Source organism: Vicugna pacos, chromosome 6 (genome assembly GCF_048564905.1).
Source record: "Vicugna pacos chromosome 6, VicPac4, whole genome shotgun sequence".
In the NCBI taxonomy this organism is placed as follows: domain Eukaryota; kingdom Metazoa; phylum Chordata; class Mammalia; order Artiodactyla; family Camelidae; genus Vicugna; species Vicugna pacos.
In genome coordinates, this window is record NC_132992.1 from 68,923,593 (window position 1) to 68,949,300 (window position 25,708).

General features: G+C 40.3%; 1 protein-coding gene across 14 annotated transcripts in view; it reads left to right on the plus strand.

The window, feature by feature from the left end:
* The window catches only part of SIPA1L1 (signal induced proliferation associated 1 like 1), a 339,090-nt gene that overhangs the window by 236,093 nt on the left and 77,289 nt on the right, over nucleotides 1-25,708 (plus strand). For all 14 annotated transcript variants that reach the window (XM_072963345.1, XM_072963338.1, XM_072963348.1 and 11 more), the window contains 3 exons: nucleotides 6,159-6,333; nucleotides 14,379-14,482; nucleotides 17,388-17,545. In XM_072963345.1, the coding sequence (XP_072819446.1) occupies nucleotides 6,159-6,333; nucleotides 14,379-14,482; nucleotides 17,388-17,545 (437 nt within the window). The remainder of the gene's footprint in view (nucleotides 1-6,158; nucleotides 6,334-14,378; nucleotides 14,483-17,387; nucleotides 17,546-25,708) is intronic.

Sequence of the window (25,708 nt, forward strand, 5' to 3'; positions counted from 1 at the left end):
TAGTGACTGCACCAGCTCTCCATGCCCTTTTGCCTGGGTGAGGCTGGGTGGAGTGCTGGCTGGAGTCCTTTCCGGTGGTAAGATTTATGATGAGCATGACTGGCAGCAGTAGCGTTCGGGAGACATTTGGCTGCAGTAGGACTGCAGTTTGCGTTGACGGAGCTCAGCATGGCCAAGACTTGCAGTGAGGATTCTTTGGTTCATAAGCCAAAAAAAAAACCAAAAAGCAAAAAACAAACAGAGGAACTGATTGCAGATATTTCAGTCTTCTTGACTTTAAATTGTGGATTGTGCTTTAAATTCAGCTTTAAAACAAAAAGTTTCTTTTCCTGCAGGACTTAAGTAGCTAATATCTTCAGACAGTTCAAAGTGTCTCCACTGAGGGATTCCGTTTGCACTCTGTTCCCACCCCTCACCTCTCTCCTCCCCTGTAGTTATCACTTTTATTAGTTTCTTGTGTATTCCTATGTTTCTTGCGTAGGTAGTCTTATTTCCCTTTTTCTTATACAAAAAATAGCATGCTGTAGACACTTGCTTTTTCACTTAGTAATATATTTTGGAGATCTTTCTGTGCTGGTGCACAGAAAGCTTTCCTACTGCTTTTACAGCTGCATAATATATTTTAACACCTTTATTGTGGTATAATTCCTGTATAGTAAACACATATTTCAGATGTGCATTTTGATGAATTTTGATAGATGTATACACCTATGAAACCACTACCATAATCAAGATAGCTAACATTTCCACCACTCCCCAAGAGGTACAAATTTCGAATTCCCAGTTTATCCCTTCCCACTTGATTTAACCCCTGGTAACCGTAAGTTTGTTCTCTATGTCTGCGAGTCTATTTCTGTTTTGTAAATAAGTTCATTTGTGTCCTTTTTTCCTAGATCCCACATATAAGTGATGTCATGTGGCATTTTTCTTTCTTTTTCTGGCTTCCTACACTTAAAACCGTTCTGTAGTTTATTTCATCAGTTTCTCTATTAACAGGCATTCGGGCTGATTCTAGTCTTTTCCTATTGCAAACAATGCTTCAACGAAGAGCCTTTTCCTGGGTAACTGAAATTCATCTTAATGTCAAATCAACACAAGTACACTTATCATTAATTTAATACTTAATATGAAGCTTTCTATTTTTGTGAGAACTTTTGTACAGCATATTATTAGATAAGATATTGTTTATTTCCTTTACATTAGGCCAAAGATAAAAAAAGACTAGAGTATGTCTGTGCATGTGTATATGAACAATTTTGACAGCATCTCTATCAGGTTGTTTTTTTTTTTTTTTATCATTTTCCTACCCAGTATCCGTATGTCATTTTTTAAAGCAATTTGATTGTTTTTGGTAATTTCTAATGAGGATAAATTTTCTAACTAGCATTTTTCTAACTAACACTGAGTTTTTCCATTCTCTTTGTCATTTTTTGGGAGGACAGTCTAGCAAAAAATCTCTAGGAAGTAGTTCAGAGAATTGTCATGTTTATGAAGAACAAGCCAAAGTAAATGCCATCAGTGTGAATCATGAGGATGTGAAAAAAGGACCAAGGTCTCCGGGTCCAGTACTGGTAGAGTGATTTGCCTCAGATCAGCCCACCCACTGAGAATAACCAGAAACACTGGATGAAAGGGTTTTTTGGTTTGTTTTTTGTTTTTTAATACATTTAGACTTTTGTTTCTGGGGATACAGAGTAGATGTATTTTTTCCCTATTCTTTTTTTGGCGGGGGAGGGGGAGGCATTAGGTTCCTTCTTCTTATTCACTGCAACTAAGAACCTTGTGCATTGCGTGAATCTGAAAAGTGGAAAGAACAAAGACGTTTCTAGAATGCTGAAAGAGAAGAACTCTCACTGTGGATTTTACCCAGCAAAAATGTTCTTTAAAAATGTAGGCAAAACCAGTTTCCAGTGGCGGGGGAGACAGTACAGGGATTGAGGTTGTGAGTTGATGCAGGGGTGGATGGCAAGTGGGAAACCAGGAAACTTGGGGCGATGGAATTGTTCTGTATTTTGATTGTGGTGGAGGTGCACTAGAATTCATTGAATTGTATGCCTTCAAGACTTGCAGGTTACTACTCAGAAACAATAATATATGCCAGCAGTATAGTAATATACTGCTCTATAGTAATGCCCAATAGTGAATGTACACCGAGAAAGTGAATTTTTGCATGAAGACAGATTTCTGCTACCTGCCAAAGTGAAGAAAGAGGGGCTAGAGTTACCTTCCCACCAGAAACAACTTTTCAAAACCAGACCCAGCCATGAAGCAGTGGTACTTACCATGTTGGACAGCAGGCAGAGAAGGACAGTGATCGCTGGGAGGTGGGAAACAGACAGACAGTAAGATGGCACCAGCTTTTTGCCTGAATTGTTTCCAGGCTGCGGCGCAGGGAGGGGCGCCTGGGTGAAGCCCAAGGAGACTGAGATGTGAGTCCAGGGAGGTAAAGGAGACCAGCGTGTGCAGGGCTGAGCACTGATAAATCCGTGTATTTGAGGAGACTCTTTGAGGCCAGAGTAAGAACCACTCTCAGATTGAGGGGTGCAAATCCTCAGACCTCTGCCTGGCTGAGAACAGTTTCTGCTCATTGTTCACATGGCGTCGGGTAAAGTCGCAGAACGATTTTGCCTCGGTCGCGGGGCAAAATTGTCCTCGAATTAAACACTGCACTGAGAAGACCTATCATAGCTTAAGAGTAAGAACTGGAAAGGTGGAACTATGGCCAAATAACTGTGTCCCAGAACAAAGCTCAGGCACTCATCGGGGATTCATGGCCCACACGTTGAGAATTGCTGTACGGTAAAATACCTCGCAGTGATTATTGTAAACCTCTGGATTAAATCAGACAATTTAAAAGATTTTGTAAGAAACGAAGAACTGGGTTGTTCTCATGGTCTGTGCCACCCTCAGTGGCCTTCCTCTGGTCGTGATATCGCGGGAGAAGAGGTGACAATGTGGAACTTGTCAAGAGGTCTCTGAGAACTTGGTTATTCAAATCTTTTCTACTCTGACTTTGTCATCCGTCTTCCCAGGATCTCAGGGCTGTGTCAGTCATTTTTCAGTACCTGTCCCTTTGATTCTGTGTCGAAGCGCCTATTCTGTGAAAGGAAGAGCAGTTTTATGTACTGTTGGTTCCCAGCTGTGGGAACCCACGTCACTTTTGGTGGATGCTGAAAGACACTCTTTATTGAGGTTCAAGACTTTTATCTCAGATATAACCTCTGTCCTGTAGGATTGACCCTCATCACTTTTTACAGTACAAAATCTGGTGAGTGTCCAGACACCTCCATCAGTGCTCCAGAGGAACAGCTGATGTGCAAGTATGAAGTTGTGTAGCGTGACTCCACGATTATCCAAAAGCAAATCCCTCAACTGTGGATAGACTACAGCCTCCAAGATGGTGTCTGGCATAATCGTAACTCTATTTTGAACACTACGTACAAGTATTATATATTCATATACACGAACCCATACAGATGTGTTTGCGTGTCTGAGAAAATGCTGTTTTATATAACTTCATAACAATTCAAAACCCCCAAACCATAGCTCTAACTCCCTTTACATATGCTCTTTCTCTTAAAATGTTCCTTATTACATTTACATAAATCCTCCTTAACAACGTCTCATCTTCTGTCAGGGAATATGGTTGCTAACTAAGGATTCTTGGAGCCTGAGTTCCGAGAATGCTACCTACCTTGATTTAATTGCAGTGGAAACCAAGGATGCAGGCGTAGTGACACCACCGAGGACAGAGCCCTGACCTTTGGTATAGTTCAAACCAGAGGAAACTGGGCATTCTAACAAATGTCCTAATCCCCTTAACGGAGCCTTCCTTTCACAACAAGCCAAAGCCAGTCTGTGCTCCTGTCTGTAGGTGGAGTCCGCTGGAATATGAGAAATCCGTTGTTTCATTGTCCTTGCATCGTCCTCTGCTTCTCTAGGGCTTGGGGGGAAGTTCCCTTATCTTCCCTCCGCAGTGAACTCTCTTTATATATGTATAAGTGAATCCTTTTGAACGTTGCCCAGTGAAATCTCAGGCCTTTATCTGAGAAGTTTAGAAAGGCATGCACAAATCCACTGTCACTGTGATACTTTCTGCTGAACAGGATGACCTTTGTTTTACTTTGTCGCATCAGAAGGCTGGTCTGGGAGGCACAGAGGCAAACAGCAAATGACTCCAAGGTCCTTCCTTTCCCCAGATGCTTCCCTTCTCGGATAGCTCTCCCTGCAGGGAGAGAGTACGGATCTGGCTATATTAAGGACCTCTTTTGTAATAGACATAAAGCCCACCCGTCCTGTTTTCGTTTGTTGAGACCTAATAGGGTACACAGCTCAATTCTAAAGGCAAGATGGAATCTCTAGCTGTGGGAGTTCCCCTCTAAGCCTTAGTCACATCCATACCTTTGAAGCAGGCCAGCTGCCAGTGGTGTTGCGGTAGGTTTTATTCTTTTCTTTTCTTTTTTAACTGCATGTGGTACACAAAAAAATGAACTACACCCTAAATGTGTTCGTGAAGAATTAAAATGAAGTAGCAATAATGCAAGGTTGTACGCTGTTTTAGAAAGATTCCAATATCAGTAGATCCAGTTACTTGCAAGTTTCAGACTTGGAATTTTGCCTCCACTCACTGGAGTTGGCAGAGTAAGGCAGAGTCAGTTCTGTGCAATTCTAGAACTCCTAGGGAGGTCTCACATCTATGGGTCGTGTAAAAACTGTTGCATCTTCCTTGTTGGTTAGTTAGCATGTGGGGTGGGGGCAGCGGGCAGTGAGAAATGTCCAGGTTTAGGAGGGTAATAAAATAAATGCAGGCACCATATAGTAATATTCCCAGTGGGATCTGGGGCAGCACCCCCCAATCAAACACATTACTATTTCCACAGGGGAAAAAAATGAATATTCACAGAAAGAGGAATAAATTAAAAGCATTAATGTCAGCTCATCTCCAGTTTTGCTGCCAAATGTGTTTGCTTAAATTTGGTTTTTACCTTTCAACTTGAGAATTGCAAGTAAGGGGCTGTGGACATATGTCGCAGTGACAGAAATAGAGCAAGACGAGCATGCTTGAATCCTGGTAATCTTTAATAGAGCCGAATCGCAGGGCTGAGTTTGTGATCTTGGGTCTCTCCCTCCTGGGCCAGTTACTTTCTCTTCCATTTTCTGACCTTTTCTTTGCTTATCTGTCAAACAGGGCATACTGTTTGCTTTGTAGGCTTTTGTGAGGATAAGCTAATGTTAAGTTAAACACTAAATCAGTGACTGGCAGAGAGTGGGTAGTCAATAAATGTTGGCGATTAAAATTTTGCCTCTTCCTCCTTTCCTTTTGTGAGATAAAGATTTCCTGACGCAGGGGTTGCAATGCCGCCCTGGAAACACGCCTGAGTAATATGGATTGCCCTGATGTCACTGGTGGATTCTGAGTCTAAATTTTAAAGCTGAAAACTCATTTCCTATTAAAGGACTATACCCCCTTAAAATTTATTTGCAGACTGACTAGAGTTTTCAATGATGAATAAATGTTTTGATGAGTGTCATATTTAAATCTCTTGACTGCTTTGGTTTAACTGGATCTGAGGGAGGAATATTGGCCACTAGCTGATTTGCCATTGTGAGGCCCCCTTTAAACTTTCTTTCCAGGTACTCCTCTTTTAAAGAAATATTGGAAAATTACAGTGTCGATGATGCCAGTGCTCTTAGCAAAGTTGTAACTGAGGTTTATGATTTAATATATTGGAAAAATGGCATTGGGAGATGTCTTTTCCAGTTTTACACCCCCCCTAAATTTTTTATAAGAACTTTCATGGACTTATTAGTGCAAAACAATTCATTTTAAATTATCTTTTTCAATAGTAGTCCTTTATTTTTATTTATTTATTTATTTTTTTAGAGGAGGCGCTGGGGATTGAACGCAGGGCCTTGTGCGTGCTAAGCATGTGCTCTACCCTCCCCCTCAAGAGCTATGCCCTCCCCCTCAAGAGGACCTTTACTTTTAAATTCGTCAGGCCTCCCTTTTTGAAGGGGGAAGAAGGAAAGCAGGAAGATTTCAAGAGAAGAGAGGTGTTAGCTACTTGAGGGCATGTGCCCCTCAGGACTTACTAGCATTTAAGTGGGCAGAGTGGATCTGCCTGTATTTATGTGCACTGTATTGCCTGCCTTCACAGCTGAACTACCAGCAGAAAGTAGGCATCATGTACTGCAAAGCTGGACAGAGCACGGAAGAAGAGATGTACAACAACGAATCAGCCGGCCCAGCCTTTGAGGAGTTCCTTCAGCTGCTGGGGGAACGCGTTCGGCTCAAAGGATTTGAGAAGTATCGTGCGCAGCTTGACACCAAAAGTAAGAAATACTGAAACCCTCCTACTAGGCTCATCTTCCTCCCGTTGTGTTGATGTTCGCCTGCTCAGTTGCCTGTAAAACAACATTGCCACTTACTGCAGAAAACGGCTGGTGATGGGGGAGAGGAAGCCAGAAGAGGGAGGGTGTGGCTCTACAGCAATTGCAGAGCATAATGAAAGTCACTGGGATCGAAGTGTAAAAAGAGAGTGTTATCAGAGATGTGGATGGTGGAAAACAGTGGGTGCAGGTCATGCAGAGTTGCTCCTGAATAGTGTCGCATGAATGTCACTATATTTAGCTGAATGTTAGAGTGATTAAAAACTCCAGCCGCTTATAACCATCTGGTCGTAAGCCCTAGAATTTTGGACTTTTTGTGAATTCATTTCATAATCCTGGCTTATCTGTGTAGTCAGCCGTTGTGTGGTTGCTTGATTGTTTTTGTATTTTCGTATCTACAGGTCTTTTGTTTATTTCCTGTTACTGTTGCCCATAGTCTAATTTAATCTCCAAGCGAATAGGCTTCTTCTCTTTGGTTCAGGTTTGCTCATAAAATGTGCTGACTGAAAGCACGGTCAGTTTAGCTACAGCTCATGCATACACGGGGTTGTCCATTTCTGTCCCCGGGTCGTTAATAAAATAGGTTCTAAGGTATCTGGAGTATGCTGACTTCTGTGGTGTGTCTGTGCGGAGGCAGTTTTAAATTTTATCCCAGAATCGATCTGTAGACACCTGTGACCTGTTTTTCTCTGAGAGGGTCTTTGGTTTAGCACATCTGTATTGCAGTCTATAGTCATCGCTCTGATATTCTGTACAGGAAATTAAATAAAGAGTTGAGTCATGAAAACAGAAAAGCATTCATAAACTCCACTGCATGGAAGAATTTCCTGTTGCCATGGTTTTACTGTTGCCAACTTGGAAACGACATGCAAGAGAGCCTATTAAAACCATAAATAGCCTAGACTCTTAAATATTATTTTAAGGTTCCATACTCTGCTTGCGACTGCATAAAATGTTAAATGTCAATATGCCCGTAAACTCCTTTTATCCAGATATTCTGACATTTATCCTGGATAATCTGTTCATGTTGTCTTGATTTGTTGTATCATGTAAATTAGAACCATGTCAAAGAGCCATTAAAAGGGTCTGGGAAGAAAAGGTAATAAGCACCCTCATTCTGTCAATGAATGGCCAGATTGGGAGTTGGTAAGATGACTAACTATTTGTGTATTTCCATGTTCCCCGCCACCTCTTGATGATGAAGGGCAGCATGAGAAATGTATAGCAAGGCTGTACCTACGCAGCGTGGCACTGAGTGAGGCAGTAGGGTAAGCCGAAGAAGCACTTGGCACATTTTGCCCCAATATCCAAATGCCTGCAAAGGCTAAAGAGAGATGAGTCTGGATCAGCAGGCCACCTCTAATGGCACATGTTACAGTTATTTCATAAATTTAGCAGGGAAGGGCTCCTTTTCACTGAACTTCTCTCCTTTAAGGCTCCTTGTAACCTTTTGAGGCATAGCTCCCGAGAAGGGTTCACAGTTTCCTTCTCTCCTTTCAGAGGGTCAGGTTTCCTGAACTGAATGGGAAGTGTTTCCATCCTAAAGCCTGAACGAGACGGGGTGCATATTTGTCTCTCTTACTCCAAGCTAGAAGGGGGACCGTTAGCCTCATTCACTTAAAAGCGTATGAAGCAGGAAGAGACCACAGCAATAGGAAACGACTAGCCTCTGCAGACCCCAGCAGCCGCCTACTGGCCGTGGCGCACCCGGAGGGACTCGGCTCTTGTCTGCCGTGAGACGCTCTACCACATCTTTCCTGACTTTATGTTGTGTTAAGAAAACTCTTTCAATGTAATCCTTAAAAAGAGAGAAGACTTTCCAGAACATGTGTTCTTAAAGGATCACTCCCTCTACACGTGACAATGTAGTTGTCACTTGGATCTATGGATCTGTAGTCTTCATCAAATTATAATACTATTTGCCAAACTTCATTTCTTTATTTTTCTGCGCCCCTTCCCCTCGACTTTTGAATCTTCAATTACACAAGATCATTGACTAGTTGTGATTTAATATTTTAAGCTTTTTTTCACCACTCTATGCTTCTGTCTAGATAATTCCTATTAATATGTCTTGATGTTCACTTTGTTTTTCTTTTCTTCCATAGTGTCTTAATCTGCTCTTAATCCAATCTGGTGAAATTTTCATTTCAGATATTGTAGTTTTCCAGGCCAGGAGTTACTACATTTGGGTTCTCTTTTCTTATATTTTCCATATTCTTCTCATTAGGTTCATGTCATCCTTTAAAGCCTGGAGCATATTTATAGTAGCTGTTTTAAAGTCTCTGTGTGCTAATTCCATCATCCCTGTCATTTGGGGTCTCCTTTTAACAGATTTTCTCCTGCTTTTGAGTTACATTGTACTGCTTCAGGTGTCTGGTTATTTTTGATTGGCTAGTGGACATTGTGAATGTTTCATGCTTGAGTATCAGGATTTTGTTGTCTTCTTTAAAGTGTATATCGTTTTGGTAGGCAATTAATAAGTTAGTTACAGAACAGCTTGATCTTTATGAATCCTGTTCCTAAACTTTATTAAAGCATACATAGAGTTTACTCTCTGGCTGATTTAGCCCTCCTACTGAAGCATGACTTTTCTTGCATCTGAACACCTGCACGTTCAGTGAGGTATCTCTGCTATGGCCGGTCAGAACTTGAATGTCTTCCAGCCCTGTGTGAACTGTGAGAATTGTTTGGCTGGTAGTTCTCTGGTAGTTTGTTATTTCCCCAGTAGTTTTTCTTTTCTTTCTTTCTTTTTTTTTTTTTTATTGCAATATAGTTGACATATAACATTATATTAGTTTCAGGGTACAACATAATGATTCAATATTTGTGTATATTCCCAAATGAAAACCACAGTAAGTCTAGTAACGTCTGGCACCATACATAGTTATGCAATCTTTTTCTTGTGTTGAGAACTTTTAAGATCTAGTCTCTTAGCAACTTTCAGATATGCAATAGGGTATTGTTGACTGCACACTATGCTGTGCATTACCCTAATGGCTTTTCTTTCCTTGGCTTTTGGAATCTCGCTCTATGCTTGTTCAGCTTAATATTCAGCCCAAGACTCCAGGGGACCCCTGTGTAGATTTCTGAGCCTCTCTCGCCATGTAATTCCCTCCTCTTTGGTATTCTGCCCAGCAAGTATCAGCCACATCTGCCTTCCAGACCTCCAGTGTGTTTTGGCTCCCCTCTTCAAATCCCTGCTCTCTGCCGTTGTTTTGAAAGTACCTCCAGGTAGAAAGCAGGGTGGGATCACATGGCTCATCTTCTTTGATTTTTTTTTTTCCTCTGGTATCACTATCAAGTGCTGCCTATTGTAAAAAGGTCTGGTAAAAGGTATTTTGTCAATTTTTCTATTTTTTTACAGTGGGAGAGCAAGCCTTGTACCAAGTATTGTTACGGCCGGAAATGGAAGTTCCAGATACTTTTATATGTCATCTCATTTCATCCCACAAACTCTGCTGGGCACCAGTTTATCCCCATTTTACAGAATTGGCTTCTTTTGATTAACTGCTGTGCCCAAGGTTGGGCAGCTAGTTAGTAATCATTAAGGAGGTAGAATACATCCCACTGGTGTGGTTAATGAAGTATTCAGAGAAAGCATGAATGCAGAATTAACTACAGTGAAGCCCAGAGCTCTGCGTTGTGGCTGTGTCTTCTCCTCTCTTAAGGCCTTGGGCAAAAACACCCAAGCCACCTCCTGAGCTCATTCATTACGGAATATAATTATATTCAGATTTTAGTACTTTGGGTAAAGGGCGGAGAGGCTCAGGGAAGAAAGGATTGGTGGAACTGTTGAACCATTTCTTCTTTTCCCCAGTTTTCCCTACAAAGTCCAGTTTCCCATCTCAGAAATAAGGGCTTCTGGCAAACAAGCTGCAGATGTGTCTTGGATTGGAACCCTTCTGCAGTGAAGACGTTTTCAATAGTGAATTTTTTTCTCCTCTTTTTTTGTTTCCTTATTTGGATGACGTAACCTCTAGGGTGATTACCATCCCCTCACACTACAGTAAATACGAAAAGAAACTTCCCACCAAGCAGTTCGTTACCTGAAAGTTGGAGACCACCCTCGTTTTAAACTGTGTGTGTGGATTATTATTTGGGAAATTATTTCCTGAATAAGGCTTGTTTGTGAAGTCGGCATGTACGAGACTTAGAAACCTTTTAAAAAGCATTCCTTCAAAGCTCTGCCTTCCTTGATTGGCTACAGTATTAGTGAGTGCTCGCTGCTTCTCCCATACTTCAGCAGGGTTGTAAAGGCCACTGAGATTCAGTGTATTCAGTATTGGAGAGATGTAAGACTTTTCATAAAGAAAATAAATCCTTCCTTATTTGGAATATTTAACCTTTGATAAAAAAAGGGATGGAACTAGCATTACTGAAAGGCTTTGTGCACGCACAGGGCTGTTTGGAGTTCTGTTTGGAGACCAATGAATGAAGAAAAGGTTTCTTTTTTCACCTCCTTCACTTTGAACTGTGTTATAGAGTAAGGTTTTTCCTTGGAGTGTTCCTGAGATGCAGTTGGCAAAGAAATTAAAATATGTCAAAGGCCCTACTTAACTGAGCTTTCTACACTTTCTACCGCAACTGCACAAAATTCCAAGTTCTAATCAACACACTTCTTGAGCATCATGTATGGGCTGGTACTTTCATATACTTTCTTTCACTCAATCCTCACAACAGTGAGAACATGGAGGGGCAGAGAAGTGAGGTGACTTGTTTGTGGTCATTTAGCAAATGATGCTGCCAGCAGTCAAATTCTGATCTTAACTTCCAAGTGGGAATCTGGTCATTGCAGGTGTCTTGCAAAGTGAGCAGTAGGTATAAAATAGTAGTGACTGATTCCTGAGTACCCACCCACCCTGCACCATCACGTGTCCTTTTCTTGCAATGCATTAGTGATTTTAAGAAGCCTAAGTCCCAGGTCCGTACACATGTACATCTGCACGTTCCTTGAACTGACATAGTATGAGTTCACCTGTCATAGCAAGGTTGGTACTACATACTCTCCTTGATCCCATCCTCAATGAAGTAAAGTCATCTACCTCCTGACCATGTTTAAAGGTACTTCGAAAAAATGTTAGTAAAGATGGTAGATGTCAGAGCAGGTGGAATTCTTGATTTCCCCAAATATTTCATTAGTGAGTGGGTGAAATAATACTGCCAGGGCAGAGGTGTGCCTCGTCCAGAATACGTGTTCCACATGTCAGTGCTTGTCCCTGGCTGTGCTTCTGAGCTTTGCCCTCTGCATCCCCAGACCCTGAGGCAAGCTTGCCTTCGCAGGTGTGAGATCGGGGCTCTTAAATGTGTGCTCAAGTTTCAGTCTTCCTTAAAGCAAAAGAGTTGAGCCAAGGGAAGTCAAAGATGAATATGACATTGACCAGAGTATCTGCAACTGCTTCTACAAACTTATTAACCTATTCAGACCGTCTTCAAATAGAAATGCCTAATGTAGAATTTTATCGCTTATCTACACCTTTTCAAAGCAGCTGAGAAGAATGTTCATACCATTCCTCAATTATTCACTGTCTTCTTATCTAGTTTGAATATTAGAAATTTCACTTTCTATGACTTAGTGCAGAGGGCTGACCTTACAAGTGGATACATTCACTTGCTGGTAGTATAGTTCGGAGGCAAATCACATGATTATCAAGATGACCTATAAGACGCCTGAGTTTATTTTTTAACTTTTAAAGCTCCATACATACACGAAGGAGCATTATCTTCTTTCCATTACTCTTCTATGTGCATATTTTCCCTTTAGAAATTACTCAATATATATTCTCGTCAACCAGAGAAAAAAGAATTTTTGTCTTTTTTTTCCCAATGGTCATCTTCCTGATTTTTATTCTGTTAAATCTTTCATGGTTTCGGGGTTTCAAGGTCATTAAACATACAATAGCAACATTAGCGGCTTTATTCTTTAGAGAATATAACAGGCATTCATTTTCCATTCCTTCTGGTAACATTTAGCAATTCTGTTATGTACACAGTGATTTCAGAATTTGGGAATTCCTTTCTTCTCAGGGGAGAAAAAAAAAAAAGGATTGTTTTGGCCCTAGTTTCATCTCTAAAACTTTTGAAACCGTTTCCAAACTGTTAAAAAGTATTGGCAAAGCTGGGGTTTCTAAAGGCCCCCAGAAGAAGACTGGTCACGCAGCATTGTATAAAGTGAGGCTTGTGGAGGAGAGAAAGGACGAGAAGGAGAAAACAAGTTCTCTTCAGCGTTGGCTTGCTTCACTTTCCCTTCCAGACAGTAATGCTTTTAGAATTAGACACATAAAGCAAAATGCAGTAAATGAACACTGGATGATCATCTTTTTTTCTAGTTCATTGATTTTGCTTAAAGTTGACTTGAAACACATGTAAGTCCGCCTCAAAGCTGACACATTGACTTTAAAGTGATAAAATGTACGAATCAGGTCTCGACATATTTGTAGCACGGGTCCTTAACCACAGACACCTCCTTCCTACTCACGACCTGTCTTACGTAGGTCACTTACTGTAGTAATTTTAATTTGTAGTCTTTTTGTGGTAGTAGTCATTAACATTTAGATGATATTTTTCTTGGGGTTGGTTATGTGTTGGTACATATTTTTGCAATTTTTGAAGAGTAGTCTTTGCTTTATTCTACATTTAGTTTGTTTTTAAAACCCTTTGCATTTTATGCCCTCTTCAGAGTTACCATCCTCCAAGAAGCTCAAGGTTGAAACTCAGGGCTCTAGTGCATCTTAAGTCTCCAAGAACCACCATCATGGTCTATTCTCAGAGCTGCACCTGAGGGCAGGGAGCTACTGCATTAGAGTCCCCTGGGGGTATTTATTAAAACAGATCCCTCTGCTCCACCCCACGCCTACAGAACAGTGTGTTTCTGGGGGCGGGGGATGGAAACTTGTCTTTCTACAGCTCCCTGGCGACTCCATGCACATTCAAGTTTGAGAACTACTACTGCTTTACAGTACATGCCAGGCTTTGTCTTGTTCCATCCGTCTCTAAAATGCAGTATTGTGTTTGCTCCTTAACAGTATGGTTGTTGGATTGAGGTCACCCAGAATGAATGCACTTCTGTTCATTTTGCCGCCTGTTAAGTCCAGGTCCTTCACGTATAAAGATACTCCCCTTCAATCGGACAGTTAATAATTCTTTTGGTTTCCAGGTGTTTATGATTTATGACTGATTTAGACGGTTGAGGTTGCTTTCTTCCTGAAGGAAGGTGAGAGCAGGACACACACAGCCTGCATTTGCTGGGCTTTGCCATAATACCTTTGTTAATCAGTGTTAACATCTTGTTAAATTGTCGTCTATTTGTTCAGGACACAGAGGTTCTCCTGCTTGAGTCAGAAGTGTTGGGAAGGATGTTCTGAACTTGATGTCTGTGAGCAGAATTTCTGTGACCTTGGATGGGAAATAATTTTACATTTATTTTCACTGACCCCTTATTGAAGTTTAACTGTCCTTCAGTTAGGCTTGTAGGCAACAAACCGCAGTGGTATTAGCTCTGGCTGTGATTTTAGTGCCAGTAGAGGATACAGGCGTTTTCATGTCATGTTGTTTGTTGTTGGAGATACCTCAAGAGGCAGCCTAGGCACATCAGAACTTCAAAATTACAGTCGTTATTAGGCCAACTGCTAAATCTTATGCTATTATACGATTTTAAAATTATTTTGATAGCAGTATTTTTCAATACCATTAGTTTCTGCTGAAATCTTAAGTATTTTATCTTATGCGTTTACAGATATTCTGAGGAATCCATAGGCTTCACTAGAATGCCAAAGGGGATCGGGTACCAAAAATAGGCAAGAACTCCTAAACTAGTTCTTGTCTGGGATCTTTTCATCCTAAACCAACCCTCCCTCTGCTGCCCCACCCTCCTCTTTTTGAGATACTCTTTTTTTTTTTTTTGAGATATTCTGAGATAGTTCATCTCTTAAATTAACTATTTTCCTATTCTTACAGTAATCTCTCTCTCTTTTTTTTCCCCCTTACTATAGCTGACTCCACTGGAACCCATTCTCTGTACACAACCTACAAAGACTATGAGATCATGTTCCATGTTTCTACCATGCTGCCGTACACACCTAACAACAAGCAGCAGGTAAGAGAGCCGTGTGTTATTCATGTTTTTCACCCTTGTTTCCTTTCCCCCAGAAGCCTAAGTGGCAAGTTTGTAAAATCTGAAAACAGAGTTTAATGTTGCACCTGTCACAGCAGCAGGATGCTTTGTACTTGGTGGAAGTAAGGAGTAGCAGATGAGCTGAAAACAAATGAAGAGACACAAATTCTAGGTCAACAGCCAGCTGGATGGCTTTGTGAATTACTCATTTGCTTTTCGCCCACGAGGACTGAGGTTTTCCTGAAATCTGATGAGAACAAGTTGAAATCACGGTGATTCGATGACTCTGCAGGGTTGCAGAGAACGCATATGAGTGGGTGAAGTTTCATCTCAAGAGGCCAGTGTACAAAGCAGGAAAGTACTGACATTTCGTTTCAGATTTCAAAGGAGGTTTCCTACACTCATTTGGAGACAAATCAAAATAAATGTCAATGGGAATCTCAGAAAAATGTTTTTCCTTAATAAGTTCTTCAGGAGACCACATAAATAACAAGTGCATTTCTGTACCTCATACACAGACTTTCTTCTAAAAAGACCTGAAAGCACAATGCCTGTTACTAAAATGTAGTCAATGAGATGGTAAAATGCGACAACTGAAAGTGGCCAGGTTGTTGCAGAGCAAAACGGAAACTGAGTATTGTTTTAGAGAGTATGTGGTAGTTACTGTTTTTGAAAAATATTTCAAAACAATGATACCAAACTGAAGTTGAAAAAAAAAAAAAAGCAGAGAACTAACAGACTCTCCATTCAATAGCTGTTATAAACACGGGCAGTCCAGTATTACTTCTGACCTTAAAATGGACATAGGTTTTGTTACTGTCAATTGTTGTACTCACAGAGCACAGACCAGCTGCAGAATGAATCACGTCCCTTTCACAGAATTTCACAAAACACAGATCTAACCTAACACGCCATCACTTTAGGTTTAATTACATCACAAAATCTCAGTGACAGAATTTTGCCTCTTAACGATTACCAAAGTAACCAATAGCAGAAAGCAAAGCAATGAGTCAGCTCTAAGTCTGCCGTAAACCTCTTTTATGATAAATTCCTTCACCTAGGGTTTGTTGACAGTTTTTTTTATGCAAATTCCAAATTCTAGATTTCTCTGGGAGGAAAACATCATGCTAAGAAAACTATACTAAACTTATTCTGACCAGGCAGTGGAGAGAATGTAAGAACACTAAGAAATGATCTTTAAAGGGAAGATAAAGGCTTATTCTTCCTAATTACTTGGCACAGAAAGGTAACATGTGAGGGTGTGGGGGTAAAAAATTTAGTCATAAGATTCAGTTAATTGTTTATTTCCAACTAAATGAATTGAAGTGCTGAGTAAAATGAGTTGGCATTTAGGTGGACAGCTATCTAAATCCTTTAATTTGGAAGTCCAGTCAAGGCAAAATATTATGATCCTAAATCAGACTGAAGGAGCAGTTGGTACTGCTACATATTAAGAAATTTTAATTCTAGCGAAAGAATTTGTTTCTTCTACCTAGATTACTTTCTGCTTGGGGAAAAAAAACAGAACGGCATATCTTTTAACATCTTTTGGCAGGAATTTGTTTATAAATACTGTTTTTCATTATGTGTAATGTGAGATGGATAGATGGATTTATTTCTGTCTGAGTCCTTTAGGAAGACATTAGCATTACATGCCAAGCCATACTTTGAAGGAAGAATGACATTGCATCAAAAAGACAATGACACCGTCTATGCAGGAATGACATATACATAGACAGATTGTATTTGGGTTTGATACGTTTAAGGTCCTGAGTAGGTTAGTAATCATTGATAATGGGTATATTCTGTGTAGCAGTCAGTACAGAGCAGCCTTTATTTATGTAACATCTGATCATGTTTAGAAATGAAGAAAACAGCTTCATTAGAAGATAATTTGGGATGCTCTAAAATTCCTAAGGTTAAAAGTACATTTCCTGAACATTCTTACTCCCAAATCTCAACCCTAATCTAAAAGGCTATTGTTTCTTCCAGCTGGCAGCCAATACTAAATCACTGATTTTACTAGTTTGTAATTTGTGTTAAGTTAAAGTCACTGGAGAATTTTTTTTTAAAAGGTTCAAAAGTACAAGCTCATGTCGAATGGATAGTTTATATAAATGTCATGTTTAGTTGTTTTCCTCCTGGTAAGAGCTTCCATGTAATAAATATAAGTCATACAAGTTTTGTTCAGTTTTTCTTCACATGATTCAGTTAAACGATCTGAATAACCCCTTTCCTGGAAAGGCACTGGCCTAGGATGATTTGGAGCACCTAAATTAGAAAGCCACCTTTCCAAACCTCCATTTAATGTGAAACAGAAGGTGGTCTTAAGCAGCTTCTGCTAATTAAAGAAGCTATTTAAACCTGAAACTTAACCTGCTTTAAAACTGTTACATTTTGGTGTATTACTAATTTCTGCATTCCCAGCTTGTGCCACAAAAAAATATTATCAGAAAAACACCTTAGCCGCATTTCTTTAAATGAAGCAAATTAAATCGGAACATAAATTGCATTATAATTACTTCAGCCATTCTCATCTCCAAAAAAATCTTCCCTATGGCAAGTTTCTTTCTTATGTGAAAATGAAACAAAACTGTTGTTATGGAAACTGAGGATTTGGAGATGCTGGCACTTGGCATAAATATGCTAGATATTGGTTAAGATCTGTTTGAATGGACTATGTATTTTATGCAAATTTCAGAATATTGATTTCCATATTCTTCCCTGGAGGGAATAAGACAGGCTAAAATATTGACAATAACTGTGTGGGTTACCTCCGCTAATATGTACTGATTAAAATAGCGTTTTAAGTACAGTCACAGGAGGAAACTGGGGAGGAAAAAGCAGAGCTTTGTCATTTATGTCATTTGCTTATGTTTTCTTTTAGCTCCTACGGAAGCGGCACATTGGAAACGACATCGTAACGATTGTTTTCCAAGAGCCCGGAGCACAGCCATTCAGCCCGAAGAACATCCGATCCCACTTCCAGCACGTTTTCGTCATTGTCAGGGTTCACAACCCCTGCACTGACAGTGTCTGCTACAGGTACTGGTTCCAGCAGTGGCTTGATGGGCTTGGGCTGGTGGTCACACAGAAGGCCCCCTCCAGCTCTGCCTTCTGAAGTGGCAGTGGAAAGTCTTTTCCTATTTATTTCTGCCCTTAAACTGCATGCGGATGGCCAAGTTCGCACGATGATGTAACCTGATGGCATTGACAGTCCCCAGACATGTTGGTTAGACACCTGCCGTTTCCATTTGCACCTCCCCCTTAGGTGGTGTCCTTCATCCATGCCATCTGGTCACCAGCTAATTACTCATTCTGCTAATTATATTTTGCTTTTGGCATGGCAGAGGCAGAGAAGAATGATCATAATAAGTAGGGAAGAGAAGTTTAATTTTTTTTAATTATTATTATTATTCAGAAAGCCCAGACCCTTGCTTGGGACTGACTTGATTCGCTCTGAAGTTTCTGACTGCAATCTTAGGGCCATTTCTATGCTTTGTTAAGCATTTGGTGGAATTGTTTCAGTGTCCTTCGTTGACCTAGTCTCATGGGTATCAGAATTCAAGCATCTACCTGCAGAGGCCTTTGCAAGAATCCTAGAGAGGTTGGTATTGAAGAGGGGGTATAGTGCCAAAAAGACATATAAGGCTGTTCTTGCATTAGTAAGATGTTCTGATAGGAATCTTGCCTTTCAAAATGTGAAATTTTATCATTCCCTAAAATTTGGAAGATTAGGCTTTGTTAATTTTGGATATTTGCTTTTGAATTAAAATAGCCACCTACGCAGGAAGTGGCCAGTGCAGACTGTTAATTGGTTTATGGTGAGATCTACAACTGTCTAATCCTAGGTGTCATGCAGGTTAATTATAGGAGCAGAGCAAACAAGTTCAGGGAACAAAACAAGTCAAGGTGACTTTGGGCTACCGCTGACTGTCGGTATCCCTGCCCGTTCCCCCATAACTACCTGTGATGAGCTCTTAATTAAAAGCCCAGCTCTGGTCTAGGTACTTTATGTATGTGACCTCATTTAATTTTTAAAACCTCTGAGGTAGGTACTATTTAACCCCATTTTCAGATGAGGAAACATAAATACATGGGAATAGGTAACTTGCCTGAGTCAGCTGGTCCCGGGCAGAGCTCAGATTTGAATGCACCGGTCTGATTCCAGAGCCCAGTCTCTTACCCGCTTGGCCATGCTGCCTCACTCACGTGCCACAGGAATCGGGGTTTTGCTGCCCTTGCTACTGACAAGCAAGCTATTGCAGAACTTCTCCAGTGCCAAGCCAGTGTGAAAACCTAAGATCCAGGAGCTCCATAGTTTTCTAGACTCAAGGGGTAGAAACTTAAACAAAAGAACCCTAGTTCTGAAGCCTCTTATCAGGAACAAGGTCTCTGAAAGCTGCTTTGGTTTGGTGTAGAGGAAAGAACAAGGGCAGAACTTTTGACTATAACTGAGATGGATAACTGTTTGCATTTAGAAAATACCCCGAGCCATTGAAACATGCTGTGTCCCGGATTCATACAGAGGACTTCATACTACTTTGCAGATAGAAAGCTGAATCCCTTTTGAATGGTCACTAGGAAGTCTGGGGAGTGAACAGCTATGCAGTTTCTTTTAAAGAGAGTTTCTTCTTTAAAAGCCTTTGTCTAAGTAAAGTGCTATCCACTAGAAATATACTAGCCACTTAATAATTGTCTATTTTCTAGTAGCCATATTTTTTAAAAGTAACAGGAAATAGGTAAAATTAACTTGAACAATATGTTTCTGAGCCTATGGGGTCAATTTCAGGTCATATTTTATTTACGTGAAATATTTCAAAATGTAATTCATTAAAAGATTCTTGAGATATTTTATTTTTGGACTAAAACTTTGAAATCTGGAGTGCACTTTTGACTTAGAGCTCATTTCAGTGAGGGTGCTCACTTTTCATTGGGAATAGTCTGTATTTAGATTTCAGAAAATTTGTTGAAAAAGTAAATTCATAATACCCAGCTTATTCCAAGCATACTTTTAAAAGCCTTTTGAATAACTGAGTCAAGTGTCCATTTTTAAAATTCAACATAATTTGATACTCCTTGGTCATACTGGCCACACTTCTGAATCCTCAACGGCCATGTGTGGCCAGTGCAGGTCTCAGTCGGCAGGTAAGGAGGACAGATGTCTGAGCCTCCTTCCATGCTTGGCTGGATGAGGAGGTGATTCCTATTTTATTCTTTCAAACCCTCCTCCCCAGCCTGAAAACCATGATTTTTGCACTCTCTCTCTCTCATTTTTAATCTCTTACCCTGGAGAGCCCATCTTCTGAAGCCCCCTGCGTGATGCTGGGAGCCTTTGCAGGAGGACGCTGTGCGCCCCCGCTCACAACACAGGGTCCAGCCTGGAATTTCCCAGCTGCCAGGCGCGCAGGCCCAGTGCGCTGCGAGCTTTGGCGCGGAGGTGCGCTCTTTTCCTGTTGTGAACTTTAGGTACCTCAGTTTTTCTCAGTCCTTCTCAGGCTGAGGTAGGCATGTGTCTCGGGGTACGTGGTGATATCAGGAGATGTTTGAAAGCCCAGAATAAATAGGGCACCACTCTTGTAGTTTTTAATGCTTGGAGGGAGGAAGTGGTGTGAAGAGGTTTATTTTCATGAGCTAAACCTATTAGGAAGTAGCCTGGAAAATTTAGTTTTAAGATAAAATCTGGGTCTTCAAAGAATTTTGATAGTGTGAGATTTTCTCATACCCCAGCCCCTCCCCAAACTACTAGGGATGTGAATTTCTTCCTTCCTTCCTTCCTTCCTTCCTTTCTTTCTTCTTTCCTTTCTTTCCTTCTTTCTTTCCTTCTTTCTTACCACTTTCATCACAGGTAAAACTCAGACATGCATTGATTTACACTAATTTTCTTTAAAGCTAATTTAACTTCATCTCTCAGTGATGTAGTTAGAATAATTCAAATGCTTTTCATCATTTAAAATCCATTGTTCCCATCTTTCTCCACTGTGAACTCTCACATTTATTTAGTGACATCTCCTTGGTGGCCACACTGAGGGAAGTTATTTCCTCAAAGGAGCATCTGGTTGTAACTGTGTAGAGAATTGAGGGGTCAAGGCAGGCTGCAGTTATAAGGAACATTTAACTGAGAAAATGGGATTTGGTGTGTGTTTTGGAGCATGGATGGTGGAAGTCAATGGAAAAAGAAAAAATTCTAAGAGTCTAGGGGTGGCCAGCAGTATAGATAGACACACAGACATAGGAAAGATGATGGAAAGTGCAGTAAGGAAGCTTTGCTGTTGGAAAGATTCCTGGACAGTGGAGGGCCTTGGAATGCTAGCCCATCAGATAACACTGTGTAAATAGAGTTTTAGGAACATTTACCATTGTCCCCGTGCAAGGTAATTTTTATACAGAAATACAAATTTAGAGCTTATTGTTATCCATTTATTTTTCACCATTCTTTTATAGCCGTTAGAATGTGCTGGTGGGCACTATTCTAGGCTCTGGGATACAACAGAGGAATAAAGAAAAAAAATCCTATAGTGAATATGAAAGTGAGGCTCTGATATAATGTGTGTTATATCTCCCTAGGGACTGGAAAGTTTATACAGGAAAAACCAACTCAAACTAATTCCAGTAACCAGTTAACCTTGAATAGTAGAAGGCATAGCCAGGAACTCAGAAATTAATCACTAAATCTGCGTACGAACGCTTATGCCCGCACCTGATAAGAGAGCCCTCTGGTCTCTCTTATTCTATTTGTATCGTTACAAAGAGCTTAATTATCTGGTTCCAGTTGATAGAATAAATTAGAGGCAACAAATCCAAAGGATGAGCCATTTTAGTGGCAAGGATGTACTGAAAGCATCAATAAGTGGTTACCGATAAGGGAGATGCAGGAACGCTATTCATGTTAAAGGTACAAATTCAATAAGCATAGCAGTCCGGGGTCATTTGTCATCCAGACATACTTCACTCACCCCTGAGGGCCTCACTTTGTGAAAACACAGTGTGACAATTTTTGCCAGTTTTTTTTTTAAAGCAACTAATCATAGAAAGAGACAAATGTGTGTCTCATAATGGAAGAATACACCCCTATGTATGAATTAGTCTTATCCCCTCTCCCCAAAATTGAATATGAATCTGATCAAATCTCTAGAGAAGCCAATTTGCAAGAAATATAAAGAACATGTTTGTATTCAAACATGTACGCAGTTTTGTATGCAAAATTCAGACTCTGGACAGCTCTGTGTGACAAACAGCCCAGTTTCTTCAGCAAGTAAGTTGCCGGAAATGAAAGAAGTGAGGGAAGTGGAGGGGAAATAACAACAACAACTGGAAAAAAAAAAAAAAACCAAGATTAAATTAATTGTAATGAATGGGCCTTATTTGGATACAGTTCAGACTGGATTTTAAAAAAAAAACTTAGGACATCTTAAACAACTGAAACAGAACTTTTGACTCACTATTTGATGAAATTGAAGAATTGTTAATTTTCAAACTAGTATAGTAATAAGTGGTTACAATAACAACCCATCTTCAAAACGAGTGTTAAACTGTGGTCAGTAACTGTGTTTAGGAAGGTAGCTATATATGTTACTCCTCTCAGAAAGATTCCCATGTTCAGTGGTTAAAATGTAATCAGTATTGAAAGGAGTTCCTGTGAGGCAGTACAAAAAGCACTTGGAATCAGATCAGATTGTTAAACCCCCCAGATCTTAGATTTCGCCTTCTGTGCAGTGGAAGGTTGCTTGACATCTGCTTAAAATCCCGAAAGTCAAGTACCTGATGTAGCAAGGAGGGTGGTGTGTGCGTGTGTGCACATTAGATGTCCATGCCCATCTTCTTTTCTTCTCTTGCATGAAAATAAACATTCAGGCTTCAACCAGGAAGAAAAAAAAATCAAAGTGGGTCAAGTGGTGGAAATATCTTTCAGGAAGTCTATTCCAAGGCATAATCACCATCCCTCTTGTCCAATCAGTGTAGCTGACCTTCCTAAGGCAAACATCTGAATATGTCACATTTTGTGCTTAAAACCATGTAGGGAAGAGTTGAGACTCCTTGGCACAGCCTACTGCATGGGGTTCTTCAGGTCTGGCTTCTCTTGTCTCTCAGCATCCACTGGCACCGCTGATCCTCCCCGCAGCCCTACCTCACCCCAGCCGAGCTACGGGGAGCTCCTTACAGCCCTCCTCTCTGCACATGATGCTCTCTGGGCAGGAATGTCTCTTTTCACACATTTCCCTGCCCCTCCTTCATTGATGAACTCCTTCTCTTCCCTGGGAGGGCTCCCCTGACCTCCCAGGACTGGGTAAAGGGCCTTTCCTAAGCGTTTCCAGTTGCATGCTGTACCTCCCTGGGAAAGCACTCATGCCACTGGATGTAGCCCCCACCAGGCTGTGAGCTGGAGGGCTGAGATGTGACAGCTCATCCTTGGTCCCCCACATCAGGGCAGCTCCTAGCATGAAGTGGGTGCTCAGTGAGTGTTGATGAATGCGGGCTGTTAGATGTGGAGAGCCCCTGGGGAGGGAGCGATGGGCATGCATTTGCTCTGCCACTCATCTGTCCTGTCCTTTGCCAAGGTCTGCTTTCTTGGAAAGCTCCCTAAGCTGGCATTCTCATCAAAGCTTTAAGGGAACACTTTGCTCTATTGTTTTGATGCTAAGCCCTCTTCCTTTTGAATTCTGTTGTTTATTGCTATTTCCATGGTGCCTCAGAAGTTCAAGTGTCTTATTCTTCTCACTCTTTTTCATTGAGACCTCTGTTCAGATGTCTCTGGAACATCCCCAAGTGTCAACTTGAGAATGGAACATTCCCATCTATCAGCTTGTGACTTCATCCAACATCCTTGATGCCAGCAAATGTCGCAAGGCCCCACCCACTAGAAACAGCCTAATGGTGATCCCTTTGGCCTTGTGACTCTTGAGGATGGTCCTTTTTACAAGCACCTCAGGAGTGGGAGAGTTTAAAACATCCCCTCAAGGGATAAGTGTGGTGGTGGCCCAGAGCACACTGTTGGCTGTCCAGAAGCTCAGGCTCCAGTCCTGGCGCCCTCTCTAACAAGCTCTGGGCAAATCATTTTACTTCTGTGAATCTATTTCCTGGAGAAATGAAGAATTTGTCCTGTACCAGCTGTTCAAATGGAGATTCAAGGATGTGTCAAACTACAGAGTGAAACAGAACATCTTCCTGGTCCTCAGTTGTACTCCAAGATGTGGGGGACAGAACAGATTTATGTTAAAATGAATACACATACTCTTCAGTAGAATGCAAAATCAAGTTGAACTTAAAGACGAAACTGAAGATTTTATTGGCAGAGATTGAGGAACCCTGACTTCTCCAAGTACCCTTCCAGTGCTAACTTTCCATAATTGTTTCAGCCTCTGATCTTCTGTCCGTCCATCTCTCTGTCTGTCTGTCATCTAGATAACCCTCTAGAGTAGAACATCCTAGTCCTTGACAATGCTGAGTAAATGAGACATGGCTATAATTTTAAAGAATGTATTACTTCTAAAAAGATACAGTATTGCATACAAGGCGAACATACATGTGTCCCTTTGGAATCTGCTTTTAAAAATAACAAGAATCATTTATAATGAATACATCTTAAGTATCTATATATAGCACACTGAAATTCTTTGAAGGCAAAAATATTCTTCTACTTAGCTTAAAACAGTCCTTATTATCGAGAGTTCAGAATTGGTGGCAGCTAAATTAATGAGCTTTTAACCTTGTAGAAAACCTTGAAAGTTAAATTTACCCAAAACAAAACCCTTTATTTGAAAAGAGCATTCCTAGGGTATCATCTTCCTCATCGCCTTCTGTAAGGATTCTATTTCTAATGATGCAAAGCTGATTTTAGTGTCTATATCATTTACCTTCCTACCACAATGAATCACTGATAATTAGATGTTCAGGATTCAGTTTTTTCCCCTCGTAGTTCATTCTAGATGCTTCTAATTATTGGTGGGTTTTCAGTATATGTTTGCCTAAAGTTCTATTCGTTAATAGACAGATCTGTAGAAAACCAGTGAGTTTAAGGGGCAAGTGGATGGATGGTGCTCATATTGACATCTCCTGCTAAACATTTTCCTCTCCTTATTTAAAGTCAAATCACAGCTGTTTCTTAAGAACAAGTGATTTGAAGTGAAATTAGCAAGGAAAGAAATTGCCAATTTAAAAATGAAAAATATTAAATATTTCTGGATCCTTGTGGGATTCCTCTTAGAAAAGCTAGCAAATCTGGATTTGAGCATCATCTGCTTGACTTGAAAAAAAAAAGTAACATGATCAAATTGAAATTATACAGCTGTCAGCATTCAAGCCAGACAGTTCACATTAGACAAGAAAAATTGCCTTTCTAATACTGATGTAATTAGGCTATCATGCATATGGAAGTTTCTGTGAATTCTCATCTCCAGTTAGAAAATGGAGTGTTGCTTTGCATCTTTTCTTTGTCATAAACTTTTTTTTTCCAGATAAATTTGTGAAAAGCCATTTTCACAAAAATAAACCAGCTTGTAGCATCTTCTGACAAAATACATAATTTTTATCCTGAGGTTGCTGATTTTTATTTATTCTATTTTCACAAGAAATAATCATTTTTTGAAAAGCAAAGTAGAATATCATTAAGCAAACCCTTGAAATATAGAAAAAAAATAATGCAGCAGAGAGGGGGATGTTACAGCTTAAGTGGTAGAGAGCATGCCTAGCATGCACGAGGTCCTAGGTTCAATCCCCGGTACCTCCGATTGAAAAAAAAAAATTAAATGAACCTAATTACCTCCCCCGCAAATAATGGTAATGCAGTAGAGCGCTTCAGTTTAATTTGAAGGATGCACACTTTCTAGTTATGTTCTTTCCATCCTGGCAAATCAGGAGAAACAGATACTATAGTGCCCTGCTAATACTTAGTACAGCTACAGGATTGACTCACTTTTAAATAATTAATTTGAAAAAGGGGATGTTTGATCTATTAGAGTCATCTTTTCCAGCCATCTCCAACTTTGCTGAGGTTAAGGAATGAGATCTTAGAACATGATATAAAACATACAACCTCCCCATTTGCATTTCACTTCTGTTATTGTTATTTTAGGAAAAACTTAATCTTTTTCCTTTTGAGATTAAAAATAATAGATTCTCATTTGCAGCAACATGGATGTCCCTGGAGAACATCATTCTAAGTGAAGTAAGCCAGAAAGAGAAAGAAAAATACCATATGAGATCACTCAT